The sequence below is a fragment of the Arachis ipaensis genome, chromosome B6, assembly GCF_059453495.1.
Source record: "Arachis ipaensis isolate K30076 ecotype BB chromosome B6, ASM5945349v1, whole genome shotgun sequence".
Lineage (NCBI taxonomy): Eukaryota > Viridiplantae > Streptophyta > Magnoliopsida > Fabales > Fabaceae > Arachis > Arachis ipaensis.
The window spans coordinates 11,243,961-11,261,180 of NC_142441.1; the positions used below are offsets into that span (position 1 = coordinate 11,243,961).

Sequence of the window (17,220 nt, forward strand, 5' to 3'; positions counted from 1 at the left end):
TTAGTAAGAAATTAAAGAATGGATATATAGAAACATAACACTAATGATTAGGGATTTAAAAAAAAAAGGTTCTGATTTGTTCCGTATCTTATTTGAATTTTGTGAATATTATCCAATTGAATCTGCAAATATATTATACTGGATATTGATATTATATCTATAGATATGATAGAAAGATAAATATTATTTATTAGGTTGTTTTATTTCTCTTTTTATATTAATTAACTTATTTCTATTATTTAAAAAATAATGTTAGACTAATATTTTTGAAATAAAACATATAGAAAAATTGTGTAATCATAAAAAAAAAAAAATAAAAACAAAGTTTATTTCTTTTTTAAGAAAATGTTAAAATGTGTTATATCCACATACCAATCAAACTCTCATTATGATTTTGATGAATTCGAATGCGACTCAATCGGTAAACAGTACTCCTACTAAAAGTTAACATATATAGTTGATATGGAAAGTTGTTTCATTAGCTGGCGGTTGTATTACGTGCAGAGCTATAAAATGGAGAGTCAAAAGGGTAAGGTAGAAGAAGAGAAAAAGAGAATCGAAAGTAAAGAATAGCGGCCATTAATATTGCATGCATGAACAACAATTACATTAAATTAAGCAGTCGCACGCACGAACGCACACAAACAAGCCTCAAAGAAAAGAGAAGAGAATAATGAAAAGAAAAAAAAAAGATAATAGCCGCAAAGATAGGCTTCACGAGAATGACCCCACACAAGTTAACCCGCACGTTCAATCCATTAAAAGCAACAACAACAAAAAGTACCAAACCCCAAATTTCACGTGTTTGGATTGTATATGATAAAACTAGCTAGGTAGCTTCCTATACTATACTCTTCTTTTCTCAATTGACGCCTCCCCCTATTCATTATAGACTAATTACTAGACTCTCCCTTAACATTAGCTTTAATTAATTAATTAACACCGCGCCTAATTATTAACGAGTGTTAGTTTCTCCGTTAGTTGGTTTATTTGTCTCTATGCATTATTATATATCAGCATAATGCATGCATGACGTGCATATTTGCTATGCTGTAGAAACGGGACCATAATAAAAACACTAATTAATTTCTTGTTTTCAGTTTAATAATTACACTTTCATTTTAGTATTGTGTATGCAACAAGAAATTTGTTGATGATGATAAATCTTAAAATCAAACTAGGTGCGATCATACCAGTACTAATGCACCGGATCCCATCAGAACTACGCAATTAAGCGTGTTTGGGCAAGAGTAGTACTAGAATGGGTGACTTCTTGAAAAGTTCTCGTGTTGCACTTCTTTTACAAATCACCAAAAAAAAAATCTTAAAATGAAACTTTGATTTATATACACTTGAGAAACTATAATATACACACAAATATCTTAATAAAATTAATTAAGTCATTTAGCTATATCTGGAAGCAGAGATAGATTTACATTTAGTATGTGGGGAGCAAGTGCTCCCACTGATTTTTAAAAATCTTTCATATAATATATAGTAAACAAAAATATTTTTTGCTCCCACAAAATAAATAAATTTGACCCACTCATCACTTTATCTATTCTCTTGGTCACAGGATTCAGAGCATTCATACACAAATGAAAAGAAAAGAGATTAAATGACTCTACTATATTATAAAATATTATATTAATTATTTAATAAAAACAATTAAAAAAACTAATAATAGTAATCTAATCAATTGGAATAATTCCAATTTCTTAAAGCTTCTGTTTCTCATTTAACTCTTTTCCTTTTTGCTCTTTAACTTTTTTTTTACTTAACATACAATTGTATAAATAATCCAAATATCCAATTTTACTATCCGTTTCTTTTCCGAATGTTGCTTTGTTACAGAGACTGTAAGATCCCACATCGGTTGGAAAAGGAAACAAAGCATGTCTTATTAGTTGTGGATACCTCTTTTTAACATGACGTATTTTAACGAGTGAGTATGGGGAGTTTTGGCTATCATCTTTATCGTCAAAAACAAAACTGTGAAGTCTTGTGTGTCAAAGTGGACAATATCGTACTAGCGGGTGGTCTGAACTATTATAAATGGTATCAGAGCCGGAACCGGATCGATGTGTGAGTGAGTGTGGGGGGCTTGTGAGGCCTTGTGTTCTAAAGTGGACCTTATAAAGACTACGTGAGTGATTGTTACCTTCATTTCTAAAATTAATGTCTTCCGATTAAATATATTAATAACTTCAAGTATTCGATAACTTCGATTATTTTTTTAATATAATTTTATTTAAGGTCTTTTTAATAAAGTAAGAGTTAGTTCATGTATGTAGAAAAAATAAAACTCTTATGTCTTATGTCTTATTACACATTTTTTTTATTTGTGTAATTAATTTTATCACAAATAAAAAAAAAATTATAGTCCAAACAGTAGTAGTATGTTATATGTATATATGGTTTCATTATTATTTTTTCTAACGGTTTCTTATTTTATTTTATGAATTGATTTTAAAATTATATTTAATTAATAAATTTAATTTTTTGATGTTAAATTGTTAACAGGCTATTATTTAAATAATTATTTAAGTTATGTGTGTCAGAATAAATACTTTTTATGAATCCATATTATTCATATTAAATTGATATATATAAACAGTATACGGGCCGATCCGACCTGTGGACTACCCGACTCGAACGGTCGGGCTAGAGCTGCTCAACCTCTCACTCGGACACGCGTCCCTGATAGCTCCGCTACAGCTGTGTGAAGGAAGTTTCGAGGAAGGTGGGTCTACTCTTGTGGGACCCACTTCTAATATGGTATATATGGGGAGGGTCCTACCCCTCCCCCAAAGTACGTCACACATCATTCTCTCACTTTTCGCCTGCACACTTGATTGACTAGAGCGTCAGAGTGTCTTTGCAGGTGATAACCCCTTCTCCACACGAAGAGCTCGGGAAGTCGGTTTCACTTCCTCCGATCCAGCAACCCAAGACCAGGCGATTCCCCCCCTTTTTTACCAACCAAAGTATCAATCCGAACCGTCCGGTACCCGACCTATCGAACATTGGCGCCGTCTGTGGGAACGCCAGAATGGACGTTGTACTAGATCCCGGAGGAACAGGCCACGAGACCGAGCGCAGAGGGGAAGCCTCCGTGGCTTCCTCCCGGGAGCGCACGAGGTCCCCTCCACGACGAATCTCACGATCTCTAGAAAGACGCCTCTTCGGGGGAACTGGCGACAACAGCGCCAGAATAATGCAGGAACTGCATCACAGGATGTATTACCTGGAGCACCGGTTGACAAATCGAGAACATCGCCAACGAACTCCCGAATCAAGCTACTCCCGTTCGCCTCCGAGAAGCCACTCCCGGCGAACAGCTAGCCCACGATCTGAGTCCGAGAGCGCCAGGGAGGAAGGACGCCCGAGAAGACACCGCGATCCCATCATTTACACCCGGCACAAGAGGAGGCACACCACAGATCGAGTTCGGGAAGAAGGTCGACGGGAAGACGGCGAGGAAAGAACAAGAAGAACGTGAGGACCAGTGATAATGGGCGCAACCCCATTTCATCGTTCCATCATCGAAGTCCGGCTGCCAAAGCACTTTGACAAGCCAACGGACATGAGGTACGATGGAACCCAAGACCCGCAGGAGCACCTTACGGCCTTCGAGGCCAGGATGAACCTGGAGAGAGTGGGAGACGAAATAAGGTGCCGCGCTTTCCCGATCACCCTCGCGGGACCTGCGATACGATAGTTTAACAGCCTCCCGCGGGGCTCCGTGGCCAGGTTCTCGGATATCAGCCACGCCTTCCTAGCCCAATTTACTACTAGAATCGCAAAGGCAAAGCACCCGATCAATCTGCTCGGGGAGACGCAGAGGTCCGTCGAACCGACCAGAAAATATCTAGACCGGTTCAACGACGAGTTCTTGGAGATCGACGGGCTAACTGATTCGGTTGCTAGCTTATGCCTAACTAATGGACTCCTAAATGAGGACTTCAGAAAGCACCTCACCACGAAGCCGGTGTGGACAATGCAGGAGATCCAAAGTGTAGCCAGGGAATATATTAATGATGAAGAAGTCAGCCAGGTCGTGGCTGCCAACAAATGGCAGCCCTCCTACAATTAAACCCGGCAACACGGAAGCGGAGAAAGACAGAAGGAACACGCCAGAGACGGCGGTCCAAGCAGGACGCCCAGGCCGTTCCCTCGAGTCGGGAAGTTCACCAATTACACCCCCTCACCGTCCCCATCGTAGAAGTTTATCAGCAGATAGCCGAGAAGGGAATTTTGTCGAAGCCCTAACCACTGAAGGACCGGACCGGGGGAAACAAGAGCCTTTATTGTGATTACCACAAGGGCTACGAACATAAGACACAGGACTTCTACGACCTCAAGGATGCGCTAGAACAAGCAATCCAGGACGGGAAACTGGCTAAATTCTCCCATCTCATCAGGGAGCCCAGAAGACGAGATCACGACCGAGAGGTAGAGGACAAGACTTGCGTGGTAAAGCGACGTCATGACCAGGGCGACAGCGAACAAGGTCTCACCATAGTGAACGTCGTAACAGCGAGAGACGCACCCCTAAGGTCGAAGTTGACACACAAGAAAGACGCCAAAGTCCTGGCGATTTTCTCATCATCTGTAGAAAATCCAAGAGGTCGAGGTCGCCATCCAACTCATTCGGCCCGGAGGACCAGTGGTTTGATGAGGTCGCGGAAAGCCCCTATGGTCATCATGGCCTGAGTGAGAACCGGCCTCATCAAGCGCATCCTCATAGACACCGGTGTTGACTCAAATATCATGTTCCGTAATGTGTTCGATGCTTTGGGACTGCGGGATGCCGACCTGAAAACCCACCAGCACGGTGTTGTAGGGTTAGGCGACCACTTCATCAAGCCAGACGGGATAATCTCCCTGCCGTTATCAGTAGGACACGGGCAGGGACGAGGCTCAACAATGGCCGAGTTCGTGGTTCTGTGTGACTCCACAGCCTACAACATCATCCTGGGGAGGAAGACCATCAACGATCTCGGGGCAGTAATCAGCACAACGATGCTGGTAATGAAATTCGTGGCTGACGACGGGTCCGTGGGATCCATAAAAGGAGATTTGGAAACGGCAGTCGCCTGCGACAACGCCAGTCTCTCCTTAAGGAAGACGTCCAAGGAAGCAGCGGGAGTGTTCCTTGCCGACCTAGACGCTAGAGTCGAAGACAAACCCAGACCTGAGCCGGAACGGAACTTGGAGAAATTCAGAGTCGGCGACACAGAGGAGAAGTTCACCTTCGTGAACAGAAACCTACCACACGACCTGAAAGGGGCCCATGATGGAAATGATCAGGGCTAACGGTGACCTATTTGCATGGACGCCAGCCGACATGCCGGGAATAGACCCCCAACTCATGTCACATCACTTGACCATGATGGCGGAGGCCAGACCGGTAGCTCAAAGAAGAAGGAAAATATCGCAAGAGCGAGCGGAAGCGGTGGCCGGGCAGACGACTAGCCTCCTCGAAGCAGGATTTATTCGAGAACTTGACTACTCAACATGGCTGTCGAATGTAGTTTTAGTGAAAAAGCACAATGGGAAATGGAGGATGTGTGTGGATTACTCTGATCTCAACAAAACATGCCCCAATGACTGCTACCCCCTGCCCAACATTGATGCACTCGTCGACGCCGCGGCGGGATATCGGTACCTAAGCTTTATGGACGCCTACTCTGGTTATAACCAGATACCGATGCACCGGCCTAACGAAGAGAAAACGGCGTTCATAACGCCAAGAGGGATATATTGCTACAAAGTAATGCCGTTCGGCCTGAAGAACGCTGGGGCCACGTACCAGAGGCTAATGAACAAGATATTCAGTGACCTCATAGGCAAAACAGTGGAGGTGTATGTAGATGATATCCTTGCAAAGACCACCCGACCCGAGGACCTCATAAGCGACCTGGGAAATGTGTTCGCCTCCCTCCTACAACACGACATGAGGCTCAACCCACTCAAATGAGCCTTTGCGATGCAGGCAGGAAAGTTCCTAGGGTTCATGATAACCCAAAGGGGGGTCGAGGCCAACCCGAAAAAGTGCCAAACAATACTCCAAATGAGGAGTCCGAGCTACGTCAAGGATGTTCAGAGGTTATCAGGTAGACTCACCGCCCTATCCCGTTTCCTCGGGGCGTCGGCCGCTAGGGCGCTACCGTTTTTCAATCTTATGAAAAAAGGGATAGTATTTGAATGGACCCCGGCATGTGAGGAAGCATTTAAACATTTCAAAGAGATCCTCGCCACACCACCCGTGCTCGGGAAGCCCAAAGTCAGAGAACCGCTCTACCTATACCTGGCCATAACGGATGAAGCGCTGGCAGCAGTTTTGGTATGGGAAGAAGGGAAGGTTCAACAACCAATTTACTTCGTGAGTAGAGCACTGCAAGGAGCAGAACTGAGATACAGCAAACTAGAGAAGCTGGCTCTAGCACTGCTAACCTCCTCCCGAAGACTATGGCAATACTTCCAAGGTCACCAGGTGGTCGTGAGAACGGACCAGGGAATCCACCAAGTGCTCCAAAATCCGACTTAGCAGGAAGAATGATAACTTGGGCCATCGAGCTATCTCAGTATGATTTGCGATACGAGCCCCGACATGCGATCAAGGCACAAGCAATGGCAGACTTCTTGGTAGAAGTAGCGGGGGACCCGACCGAGGAAGCGGGCATACGGTGGAGGCTCCATATGGACGGGGCCTCCAACCAAATGTCCGGGGGTGCCGGGATCATCTTGGAAAGTCCTGCCGGGGTCATATACGAACAATCAATCAAGTTCGAGTTTTGCGTATCGAACAACCAAGCGGAATATGAGGCCCTTCTAGGCGGCTTGATCTTAGCTCGGGAAGTCGGGGCTACGAGGCTGGAAGTATGCAGCGACTCACAGGTCGTGACCTCGCAAGTAAATGGAAGCTACCAAGCCAGAGACTCGCTATTGCAAAAGTACTTGGAGAAGGTCAAAGAGCTGAGCAAACAGTTTGAGGAGGTCGCGGTCCAACACGTTTCAAGGGAAAGGAACACACGGGCAGACCTCCTATCCAAGCTAGCGAGCACGAAACCGGGGGCCGGCAACCAGTCCCTCATTCAAGGCATGACAAAAGAACCAGCAGTTGTCCTCCACCTGACAAAGATAAGTCCCTCCTGGATGGACCCCATCACTGATTACCTAGAAAACGGCAAACTCTTTGAAGATGAGAAGGAAACTAAAACGTTGAGAAGGGAGGCAGCCAAATATGCGATCATACAAGGGCAACTGTTCAAAAAGGGACTCAGCCAGCCCTTGCTGAAATGCCTGCATCCCGACCAAATGAACTACGTACTCAAGGAAGTCCACGAGGGGTATTGTGGTCACCACATCGGGGACAAAGCCCTAGCAAGAAAGCTCATCCGAGCTGGATATTACTGGCCATCAATGATGGAGGACTCCAAAGAATTCGTGAAGAAGTGTGTCAAGTGCCAAGAGAATGCCAACTTCCACAAAGCACCGGCTACCAAACTGAGCTTACTGACGTCCTCCCGACCTTTCGCACAGTGGGGGGTCGACCTCTTGGGACCTTTCTTGGTTGGTCCGGGGTAAGTCAAATATCTCATAGTTGCCATTGACTACTACACCAAATGGATAGAGGCTGAAACGCTGGCCAGTATATCCTCATCCAATTGTCAAAAGTTCATGTGGAGACAGGTGATAACCCGATTCGGCATCCCGGAAGTCGTTATCTCAGATAACGGGACGCAGTTCACTGATAAAAAGTTTGTGGAGTTCCTCACCGGTCTGGGCATAAAACAGAAATTCTCTTCGGTGGAGCATCCCCAGACGAACGGGTAAGTCGAGGCTGCGAATAAGGTCGTCTTGCTGGGCCTCAAGAAGCGGCTGGATAATAAAAAAGGTGCATGGGCCGACGAACTTGCCTCAGTTATCTGGTCTTACCGTACAACCGAGCAGTCCTCCACGGGAGAAACCCCTTTCCGCCTGACGTACGGGGTGGACGCAATGATACTCGTAGAGATCGGCGAGCCGATCCCACGACTACTTCTAAACAGAGTGGAAGAAGCTGTAGAGAAGGACCTAGTAGACGAGGCAAAGGAGATGGCCCATTTGTCAGAAGTAGCACTAAAGCAAAGAATGGCCCTACGCTACAACACCAAAGTGCTTAGGAGAGAGTTTGAACAAAACGACCTCGTCCTACGGTGCAACGACATCGGTCTCCCGACTCAGGGGGAAGGCAAGCTCGCGGCAAACTGGGAAGGCCCCTACAGGGTCAAAGAGGTAATTGGCAAAGGCGCCTACAAGTTGGAGAAGCTCGATGGCAAGGAAATCCCGAGAATTTGGAATGCAGGTAACCTAAGAAGGTTCTATTCTTAGCTCAAACACGCCGACTAGGCGATCTGACGAGCTCAGTAATTTACTTTCTTGAATACTTGTCATGGCAATAATTTTGTTTAGCTATCGACTAATGTTTACTTGTCAAAAAATTAATGTTTATTTGTCAAAATTACTTTTCCATCTACTTTTTCCCATTTATGCGTCCCACGACAACATGTTCCTTATAATGCATGGTAAATGGGACAACGACACGGTGCCCCGGGACTGATCACCCCGGGAGCCAACTAAGTTAAAGCCATAACAAACGGCTACAGCAATAGCAAAGCCACGACCTGGCTTTGCCGAGTTACCAACATAAGGGTAAACGAACACGAGCGACAAGCCTACGCCGGCAAAACGGTAACAAAACAAAACGAAAATGCTACCAGATAAGCGAAGAAAAAATGATAATCACAAGTCGACCAAGCGACTATTAAAGTATAACAAGAGTAAGTTCCACAAAGTTCTACAACATAATCACAGATCCATACAAAAAGTACAAAGAAATCACATTTTGGGCATGTCGACAATCTTGCCATCCTTGATTGTTTTAAAGACCCCAATTGCCGACGTGTCGAAATCAGGAGCCACGATCTTCACCTGGGCCTTGAGAGCCTCCTCAGTCATCAGGATCGCGCTCTTTCCTTGTTTCACGGTCTCTTTATGTTTTTCCTAAGCTCTTCGACCTCAGCTTGAGCAGCCTTAGCCGACGAAACGGCCACATCATGTTCCTTCTCCAAAGCGACCAGCCGACCTTGCGCGGCATTGATTTGGCTCTCCAAAGTCATCTCCCGCTTGGTTAGATGGGACACGGTGGCATCGGAGGTCTTCAATTTCTCCTCGGCAGACGCAGCTTTCTCCTCGGCAGCTTTAAGCTTCTCCCCCATCTTGGACAGCTACTCCCGAAGCGTTTCAACTTGAGCTTTGAATTCATTATTGGACTTGGCAGCAGAATCAAGCTTCCTGCGCAGCGACTGCATCCCCGACAGCTTGAACTTGGCCTTCCGAGCTATTGCGGCACCACGGAGAAGGGTACGGTACATCCACCTCACCTGACCCGCAAGCTCGGTGCCAAGGAAGTGATCCTCCGTGCCAGGGAGCAACTGGGAGTCTATAAAGGCCCCAGCGTCGAAGTTCCTCTCCATCATGGTGAGAACTCCTTCAGGGCTGGAGGATGCCCTCTGCCTTTTGGGGGTGGGAATAAGCTTCAAGTTATCATTCTCTTGTTGAGTGGAGGACGAATGCCTGGTGCCAGCCGTCTCCTCACGAATAGGAGAAACGCGCGTCCCGCCAGAGTTTTTGTCCGACATCTCAGTGTCACGAGGTGAAGGCACCGCTTGATCCTTCTTGTCCTCAGGAGGGTTCTTCGGCTTCCCGTCAGCCTTCTTGTCAGCCTTCTCCTCATCGCTTTCCGCCAAGAAAGTCTTGAACAAACCCTCAAGCCCTGTCACTGAAGCAGACATCTCCACTGCAACAAATAAGTAGACAAGTTAGTCGTGAAATCGGCATAACCAATCGAAGCAAAAATAATGCAGGAAACGTCAAAATTACTCACAAATATAATTTCTGGCGACCTCCCGGTCACCCATCAAAAGGTGGGGGTTCACATGATTCCTCCCAAAAACGGCCAACAACACGTAGGCAACCTTTCTGTCCACAGCGGACATCCCCTTGTAAGTCACCTTGATAAAGGTGTTGGACCCTGCCCCGAAACTCCAGTACGTTGGGATGAGGCGTTCCCCTTCTAACGATAACCAGAAGGGGTGGCGACCTTTGACTGGACGCACCTTAAAATACTTGTCTTTAAACCCATGATAAGAGTCATCGAACAAGCCGAAGATCCTCCGACCCTGGGCAGATCGGAAGGAAATGAACCATTTCCTTGCTTTCCCCTCCTTGGAAGGATTCGTGAGGTTGAAGAAAAAAAGGAAAACGTCAACGGACACCGACAACTCTAGATATTCACACACCATCTCGAAACAGCGAATGGAAGCCCAACTGTTTGGATGCAGCTGCGACGGTGCCACGGAAATCCGATTAAGGAGCGCCATTTGAAAAGCTGAAAACGGAATACGAACCACCACTTGGGTGAACATGTACTTATAGAACCAAATCCAATCGGCAACCCGGGAGAATGGAAATTGAGCTCGTATAGCCGTTCATTGGGGGCAGGAACAAAGATGTCGTAGTTGGCCTCCTCGTCAGTCCCGCCACACAAGTACTCAGCTTGGCGGAACTCGGTTAACTCCTCCTCGCCCATCTGGTTCGGGGAGTCCTTCACGTCGGAAGTCACCCACGCGTAGGGATCGTAACCCGCGGCGGAGGTGGAAGCTCGAGAAACGACGCGAGGCATACCTACAGTGGGGTACCACTCGGTTAGTCTATGAGGTCGGGAGTCCAGAAAAAGCCCAGAAACTACATCTAGCCTATTCAATAACTAAGATCAAACATGGCTAAAGCAGAATCCAAGTAAAAACCTAAAAATCTAACACCCTGAAATGGTAACCCCCCTAACGCACGTACTTGACACTATGATCATCTAGCATGCAAATCAAACAAGCAACATGCATATAGGAGAAATGATAATGAAGATAAAACACACATAGAGCAGAGAGAGAGGAGAAGAGTGCTTACCTGATTGACTGTGATAACTGAGAGGAAAACAGGAAGGGATTGATGCTAAAAAACGTGAAGATCACAGTAGGGAATTCAGGAAGGAAGAAGGAGAATGCAAAGAGAAGAGGAATGAAGATGAACAAGAAAATGGAATTAAAATGGAGTGTGAAACTGACTAGAGGGTTAAAAACTGACATGAAGCGCGAAAGACAGGGGTAAAAGAGTCTTTACCCACAGGATTTGAAACAACCCATTATGAACATTAAATGCCCGGCACGAAGAACGAGGCGACGAACGGTTATCCCCATCAACAAAAAGACACACGCGCAAGAGGCACGTCCTCTCCACGAGCGGCCGACCTGGCAACGACACAAGGGAAAATATAACACGCCACCAACAGTGTTCACGTCTATAGCTGGCGCGTTGGGGGCACTGTTACGGCCGGGCCCAAACAGCATACGGGCCGACCCGACTCGTGGACCACCCGACCCGAACGGTCGGGCTAGAGCTGCTCAACCTCTCACCCGGACACGCGTCCCTGACAGTTCCGCTACAGCTGTGTGAAAGAAGTTTCGAGGAAGGTGGGTCTCCCCTTGTGGGACCCACCTCTGACATGGTATATATGGGGAGGGTTCTACCCCTCCCCAAGGTACGTCACACATCATTCTCTCACTTTTCGCCTGCACACTTGACTGACTAGAGCGTCGGAGTGTCTTTGCAGGTGACCCCCCCTTCTCCACACGAAGAGCTCGGGAAGTCGGCTTCACTTCCTCCGATCCAGCAACCCAAGACCAGGCGATTCCCCCCTTTTTACCAACCAAAGTATCAACCCGAACCGTTCGGTACCCGACATATATATATATATATATATATATATATATATATATATATATATATATCAAAAATATATCTATACTTATACAAGTATTAGGAAAATTTAGTTTTTTTAATTTTCTTCCATTAAAGTCTTATGTATACTTAATAGAGTTGAATTATAACTCTTTGATGAAAAAAGAGCTACAAAGGCAGTTTTGATATGTTAGAAGACAAAATTATGAAGTCATTATTTATATTTGAACATGACACTCATTAAATTCCTAAATTTCAAATAAAAATAGTATCTGATTTTATTCTCATTTAGTTCCAAATAAAAAGTAATTATGATTTATTCAACTTAGTATTTATAACAATAAATGAGATTACCGTTATATAAGTTATTTAATTTGAAATAGCATAATTTATGATTATAATTAATATATGTATTATCCACAAACAAATTAAGAAATTAAATAATTTTCCAACAATCTCCCACTTGGAATATACATATATTCTTTCCTGAAATAATCACATCTTATAAACAGCGCGCATCTGAATGCTATCTCCCTTATTACTTTAACAATCTAGTCTGTCTTATATATTAATTATGAAATTACCAGAGCTTTTATCACATTACTGTCGCGACAAAACCACGATAATGACTATATTAATATACTCAACGACATAGATCAAACTTAGATGAAAAAATTCAGAAATTACATGCGAAAATAACCTCAGGTATATCTATTTTCAACTGGTCCAACTTTGATAAACTTTATGAGATCATGAGTCAAAGTGAAAATGAAACTTAATACTTTATTTCTGTAAAATTATTTATATTCGTAAATTTGTCTAAACTATATGAGCATCTAAATATACACTCCCACTGAAACAACATATCATAAAATGATATAACACTCATTTGAATAGTATCCACATGAAAGACCATGGATGTTTGTTTCTAACTAACCAAATATGCATGCATTTATAGAGTTTGTGCTAACTTGCTCACAAGACACTTAAGCACTCTGAACTCTTTTGTTGAACAAAAATTTAAAATAACAGACTACTAATACATTGTCACAAAATAATTCAAGTAGTCTTTTAAATTTATTTTTCATATTTTGTGGCAAGTATTTGTAATCACCAAAATGGTGCCTTCAAAAGGGGTTTTATATTCAGTTATTTTTGTAGAAAGAGTAATAAGTATCATTTTAACACCTTTCTAAAGAACTCTTTCAATGAACATATGAATATACATGCAATGGATTAAAATTGCCTTGGCATTCAACAAAATCAGAATATGAATATCAAATCATCTCTAACTTTAGTTTCTACCTTTATATGTGTGAACATATAATATTTTACTCTAACAAAACTTGTTTGTCTACTATTTTATGATCCATTTTTAACTGACTCAAATATCTGCTAAACTAATATAGTACACAAATAACTGTAAGTGTATAAATTTATTATCTATTAAATTACTGCTAAAGTATGATAAACCTTATGTATTCTTGAGATTTATAACTTTCTTGAGACACTTAATGAGACTATACTTGTCTTCCTTAGAATTAAATATATAACCTTATTTATAATTTTGTATGTCGTGACATACAAAAATAATAAAATATATTTCCTCTCACTAAACTAATATAAGTCATCAATCACATTTATCTCAAAAGACCATATGAAATAATAATTAATTTGATAAAATATAAGTCATCAACTAAAGTCTCTCTTTTTTTTTAATTTCAAAAAAATTTATTTAAAAATAAATTAATATTGGCAGATATAACTTTAAAGCAAAATAATATATTCACACAAACTACATATTATATGAATAAAATTCATATAATGGTGGACCAATCACAAAGACCTAGCACAATATTAATATTTAGTCTTTATACAAAAATATTAATTTATAAGTGGTATTTTTAATAAAATAATCAAACATTGATAATAAGTTCTGTCAATATATATATATACACACACACACATTATAGTGTAAAAACGTACCTGTATTTATAAAAGTGATTAAAAAAATTTGGTTCTTTGATCTTCTTCGATCAAAGCTTTTTGTATTTCTAATAGAGCTGAATCACAACTCTTTGATGAAAAAGAGCTATGGAGGCAGTTTTGATACTATTTATATTTGAGCATGATACCCATTAAACTCTACAATCCAAATAAAAATTGTATCTATTGATTTTATTCTCATTTGGTTCCAAATAAAAAGGAATTATGATTTATTTAATTTAGCATTTATAATCATAAATGAAATCATCATTATATAAGTTATTTAATTTAAAATAGTATAATTTATAATTATAATTAATATATGTATTGTCTATAAATAAATTAAAAAATTAAATAATTTTTTAACAATGTGTTATTATTTAAATGATTATTTTAGTGTTTTAATTTTTTGTAAGATAATTTAAAAATTAATTATATTTTATAATAATAAATATAATTATAAAAATAATTATCATGTTAGGTGTTACGGATCTGGCCCACGGATCCTATGCCCGGAATGGTCCCCGAATCCGGTTACCCGGGTCCGACCCTCTTCGACCTTCTAGAAGGCTCGGAACCGGCCCACTAGAGCTCCTAACCAACTTTCGAATTCAAACGTCTCCCTTATCTTAGCCAAACAAGATAAGATAAGATAGCTACCATCACCTATAAATAGAGGACCCAGGTCCCTCCAAGTATTCATTCATTTCTTACACCTTCTACCTCTTAGATCCATTCTGACTTGAGCATCGGAGTGTCTTTGCAGGTACCACCCCCCATTGCTCCAGTCAAATAATCCGGCATCTGCCTCGACCTGCAAGTTCCCAATCCATCTCTCAACTCATACCGGAGGCATCCAGTACATTGGCGCCGTTTGTGGGGAATTTGCAACGTCATAGCGGCATGGCGGATAACCCAGAAGAGTAATCCTCAAATTCACTCACTTGATTTCTTGCTTGTTACTGAGAACAAAAAGGAATAATATTTCTTTAACTTGCATCACCTTTGCAGTGATATCACACCTTCACCCTATTCCAATGGCGAAATCCCAAAGGAACAATATTACTTGCAATCACCTTCTTAGTGATAACACTCTTTATGCACCTTCGCCCTTCTCCAACGGTTAAATTTCAAATCCTCTGAGCCCAAAGTCTCGCCTCCCTTTAGTGGGACACCTCCACCTCTTGGACCCTCTCATTCACCACTCCCTCATCCGTCTATCCAAGCGCCATGGCCCCATCTTCTCCCTCTACTTCGGCTCCATGCCTACCGTAGTTGCTTCATCTTTTGAACTCTTCAAGCTCTCCCTCCAAACCCACGAGGTCACCTCCTTCAACACCAGGTTCCAAACCTGTGCCATCCGCCACCTCACCTTTGACAACTCTATCGCCATGATCCCCCTTCGAACCTTACTGAAAATTCATAAGGAAGCTCATCATGAACGACCTCTTTAACGTCACCACCGTGGCCAAGCTCAAACCTCTCAGGAGCCAAGAGATCAAGAAAGTTCTCAAGGTTCTTGCATAGATGCGGGGGATTGCTAAATCGTGACGGCATGACGGAGAACCTTGAGGAGCAATCCTCCAGCTAACACCCCAACTCAAACCCACGAAGCCCAACTCCCGAACTCCAAGATAACACTCCTCCCACCCACGGGAGGATAACAAGCGCGACACATCGCCAACCAACCCCAACCTAGCAATAACCAAGAGAAGACAATCATCCTCCCACTGAAGCCCGGCCACCCGACGGCTTAGGAGAGAAGGCAATCTAGATAATCCAAGAGCTGTGCCTTAGGGTGCAAAATCCCAAAGGCCGAGTTACACCCAAAGAATGGTACCACCCGGAGCACGCAAGCCAAGCGACCTCCAGGACCTGATCTCACCGCAATGCCAGGAACACCATGCCGCCTGAGCAACGACACAGCAAACGGCACGACCGTAGCGTTTTTCTAGACCCAAACACCGACGCGGAGAAGACGACCAACGGCACCATCGGGAGGCCAAACGAGCAGAAAACATGCACGTGATAATGGAAGCCATCCCGTTCACAGAAAAATCCTTGAGAGCCAAACTCCCGAAGGACTTCAACAAGCCCACTGACATGAAATACGACGGGACCAAAGATCCCCAAGAACACCTAACGGCCTTCGAGGCCAGGATGAACCTGGAAGGAGCCGCCGACATGGTCCGGTGTAAGGGCTTCTCGATAACCTTAGCCGGCCCCGCAATCAAATGGTTCAACGCCCTTCCAAACGGCTCCATAGCCAGCTTTCATGACATCTCCAGAAAATTCATGGCCCAGTGCACCACCAGGATCACCAAAGCAAAACACCCCCATAAAGTTGCTCGGAATCACCCAAACAGAAGATGAATCCACAAGAAAATACCTCGATAGGTGGTATGGTATTTGTAACCCACTAACTTACCGGCAAGTGCACCGGGTCGTACCAAGTAATACCTTACGTGAATAAGATCCCACGAAGATTGATGGATTAAGCAACAATAGTGTTTGATAGGATTAGTTAGACAAACAGAAAATAGTGTTGAGATGCAATATAAAAGACATTAAACAATATAAAGAATATTAAAGAAAGGCAAGTAAATACTTTGGGAAGAAAATATGGAGAAGATAGTTAAGGCTTCAGAGTTATCTATTTTTCTGGAATTATTTTTCTTACTAACTATTTTAATCATGTAGGATTTAATTTATGGCAAACTATATGTGACTAGACCCTAATTCCTTAGACCTTCCTAGTCTCCTCTAAAATTCATTAACAGCCAATTCCTTGGTCAATTAATTCCAATTAGAGAGTGATGATCAAATTCCAGTTTATATTCCAGTTTATCCATAGTGGCTAAAATATAATTAATTCTTTATTAAACTCAACAAATTAGATGCAAATTCACTAGGAAAAGATAGAAAAGATGCTCACGCATCACAACACTAAACTTAAATTGTTGCTTGTCCTCAAGCAACCAAAACTAATATAAGCTTAGGATGTGAATTTGCATGAGAATGAGAGTTCGATTAAGCTCATGTCTCTTCTTATAGTGGGGTTTACAACTGCAATCCTGAATAGTTTTAGCATCTCACTTTATCCTTTGAAGTTCAGAATGATTGGCATCCATAGGAACTCAGAATTCAGATAGTGTTATTGATTTTCCTAGTTCAGTATATTGATTCTTGAACACAGCTACTTTATGAGTCTTGGTCGTGACCCTAAGCATTTTATTTTTCAGTATTACCACAGGATACATAAATGCCACAGACACATAACTGGGTGAACCTTTTCAGATTGTGACTCAGCTTTGCTAGAGTCCCTAGTTAGAGGTGCCCAGAGTTCTTAAGCACACTTTTTTTGCTTTGGATCACGACTTTAACCGCTCA

The 17,220-nt window shown here is 42.7% G+C and overlaps 1 protein-coding gene and 1 pseudogene across 1 annotated transcript; both read left to right on the top strand.

The window, feature by feature from the left end:
• Positions 1–1,179: 1,179 nt before the first annotated feature.
• Positions 1,180–1,298, top strand: LOC148554613 (5S ribosomal RNA; annotated as a pseudogene).
• A 5,263-nt stretch (positions 1,299–6,561) lies between these two features.
• On the top strand, positions 6,562–7,842 carry LOC107646568 (uncharacterized). Its single transcript, XM_016350746.1, has 2 exons — positions 6,562–7,578; positions 7,699–7,842. Exons 1-2 carry the CDS (start codon positions 6,562–6,564, stop codon positions 7,840–7,842), a joined length of 1,161 nt encoding a protein of 386 aa, XP_016206232.1.
• The last annotated feature ends 9,378 nt before the right edge of the window (positions 7,843–17,220 follow it).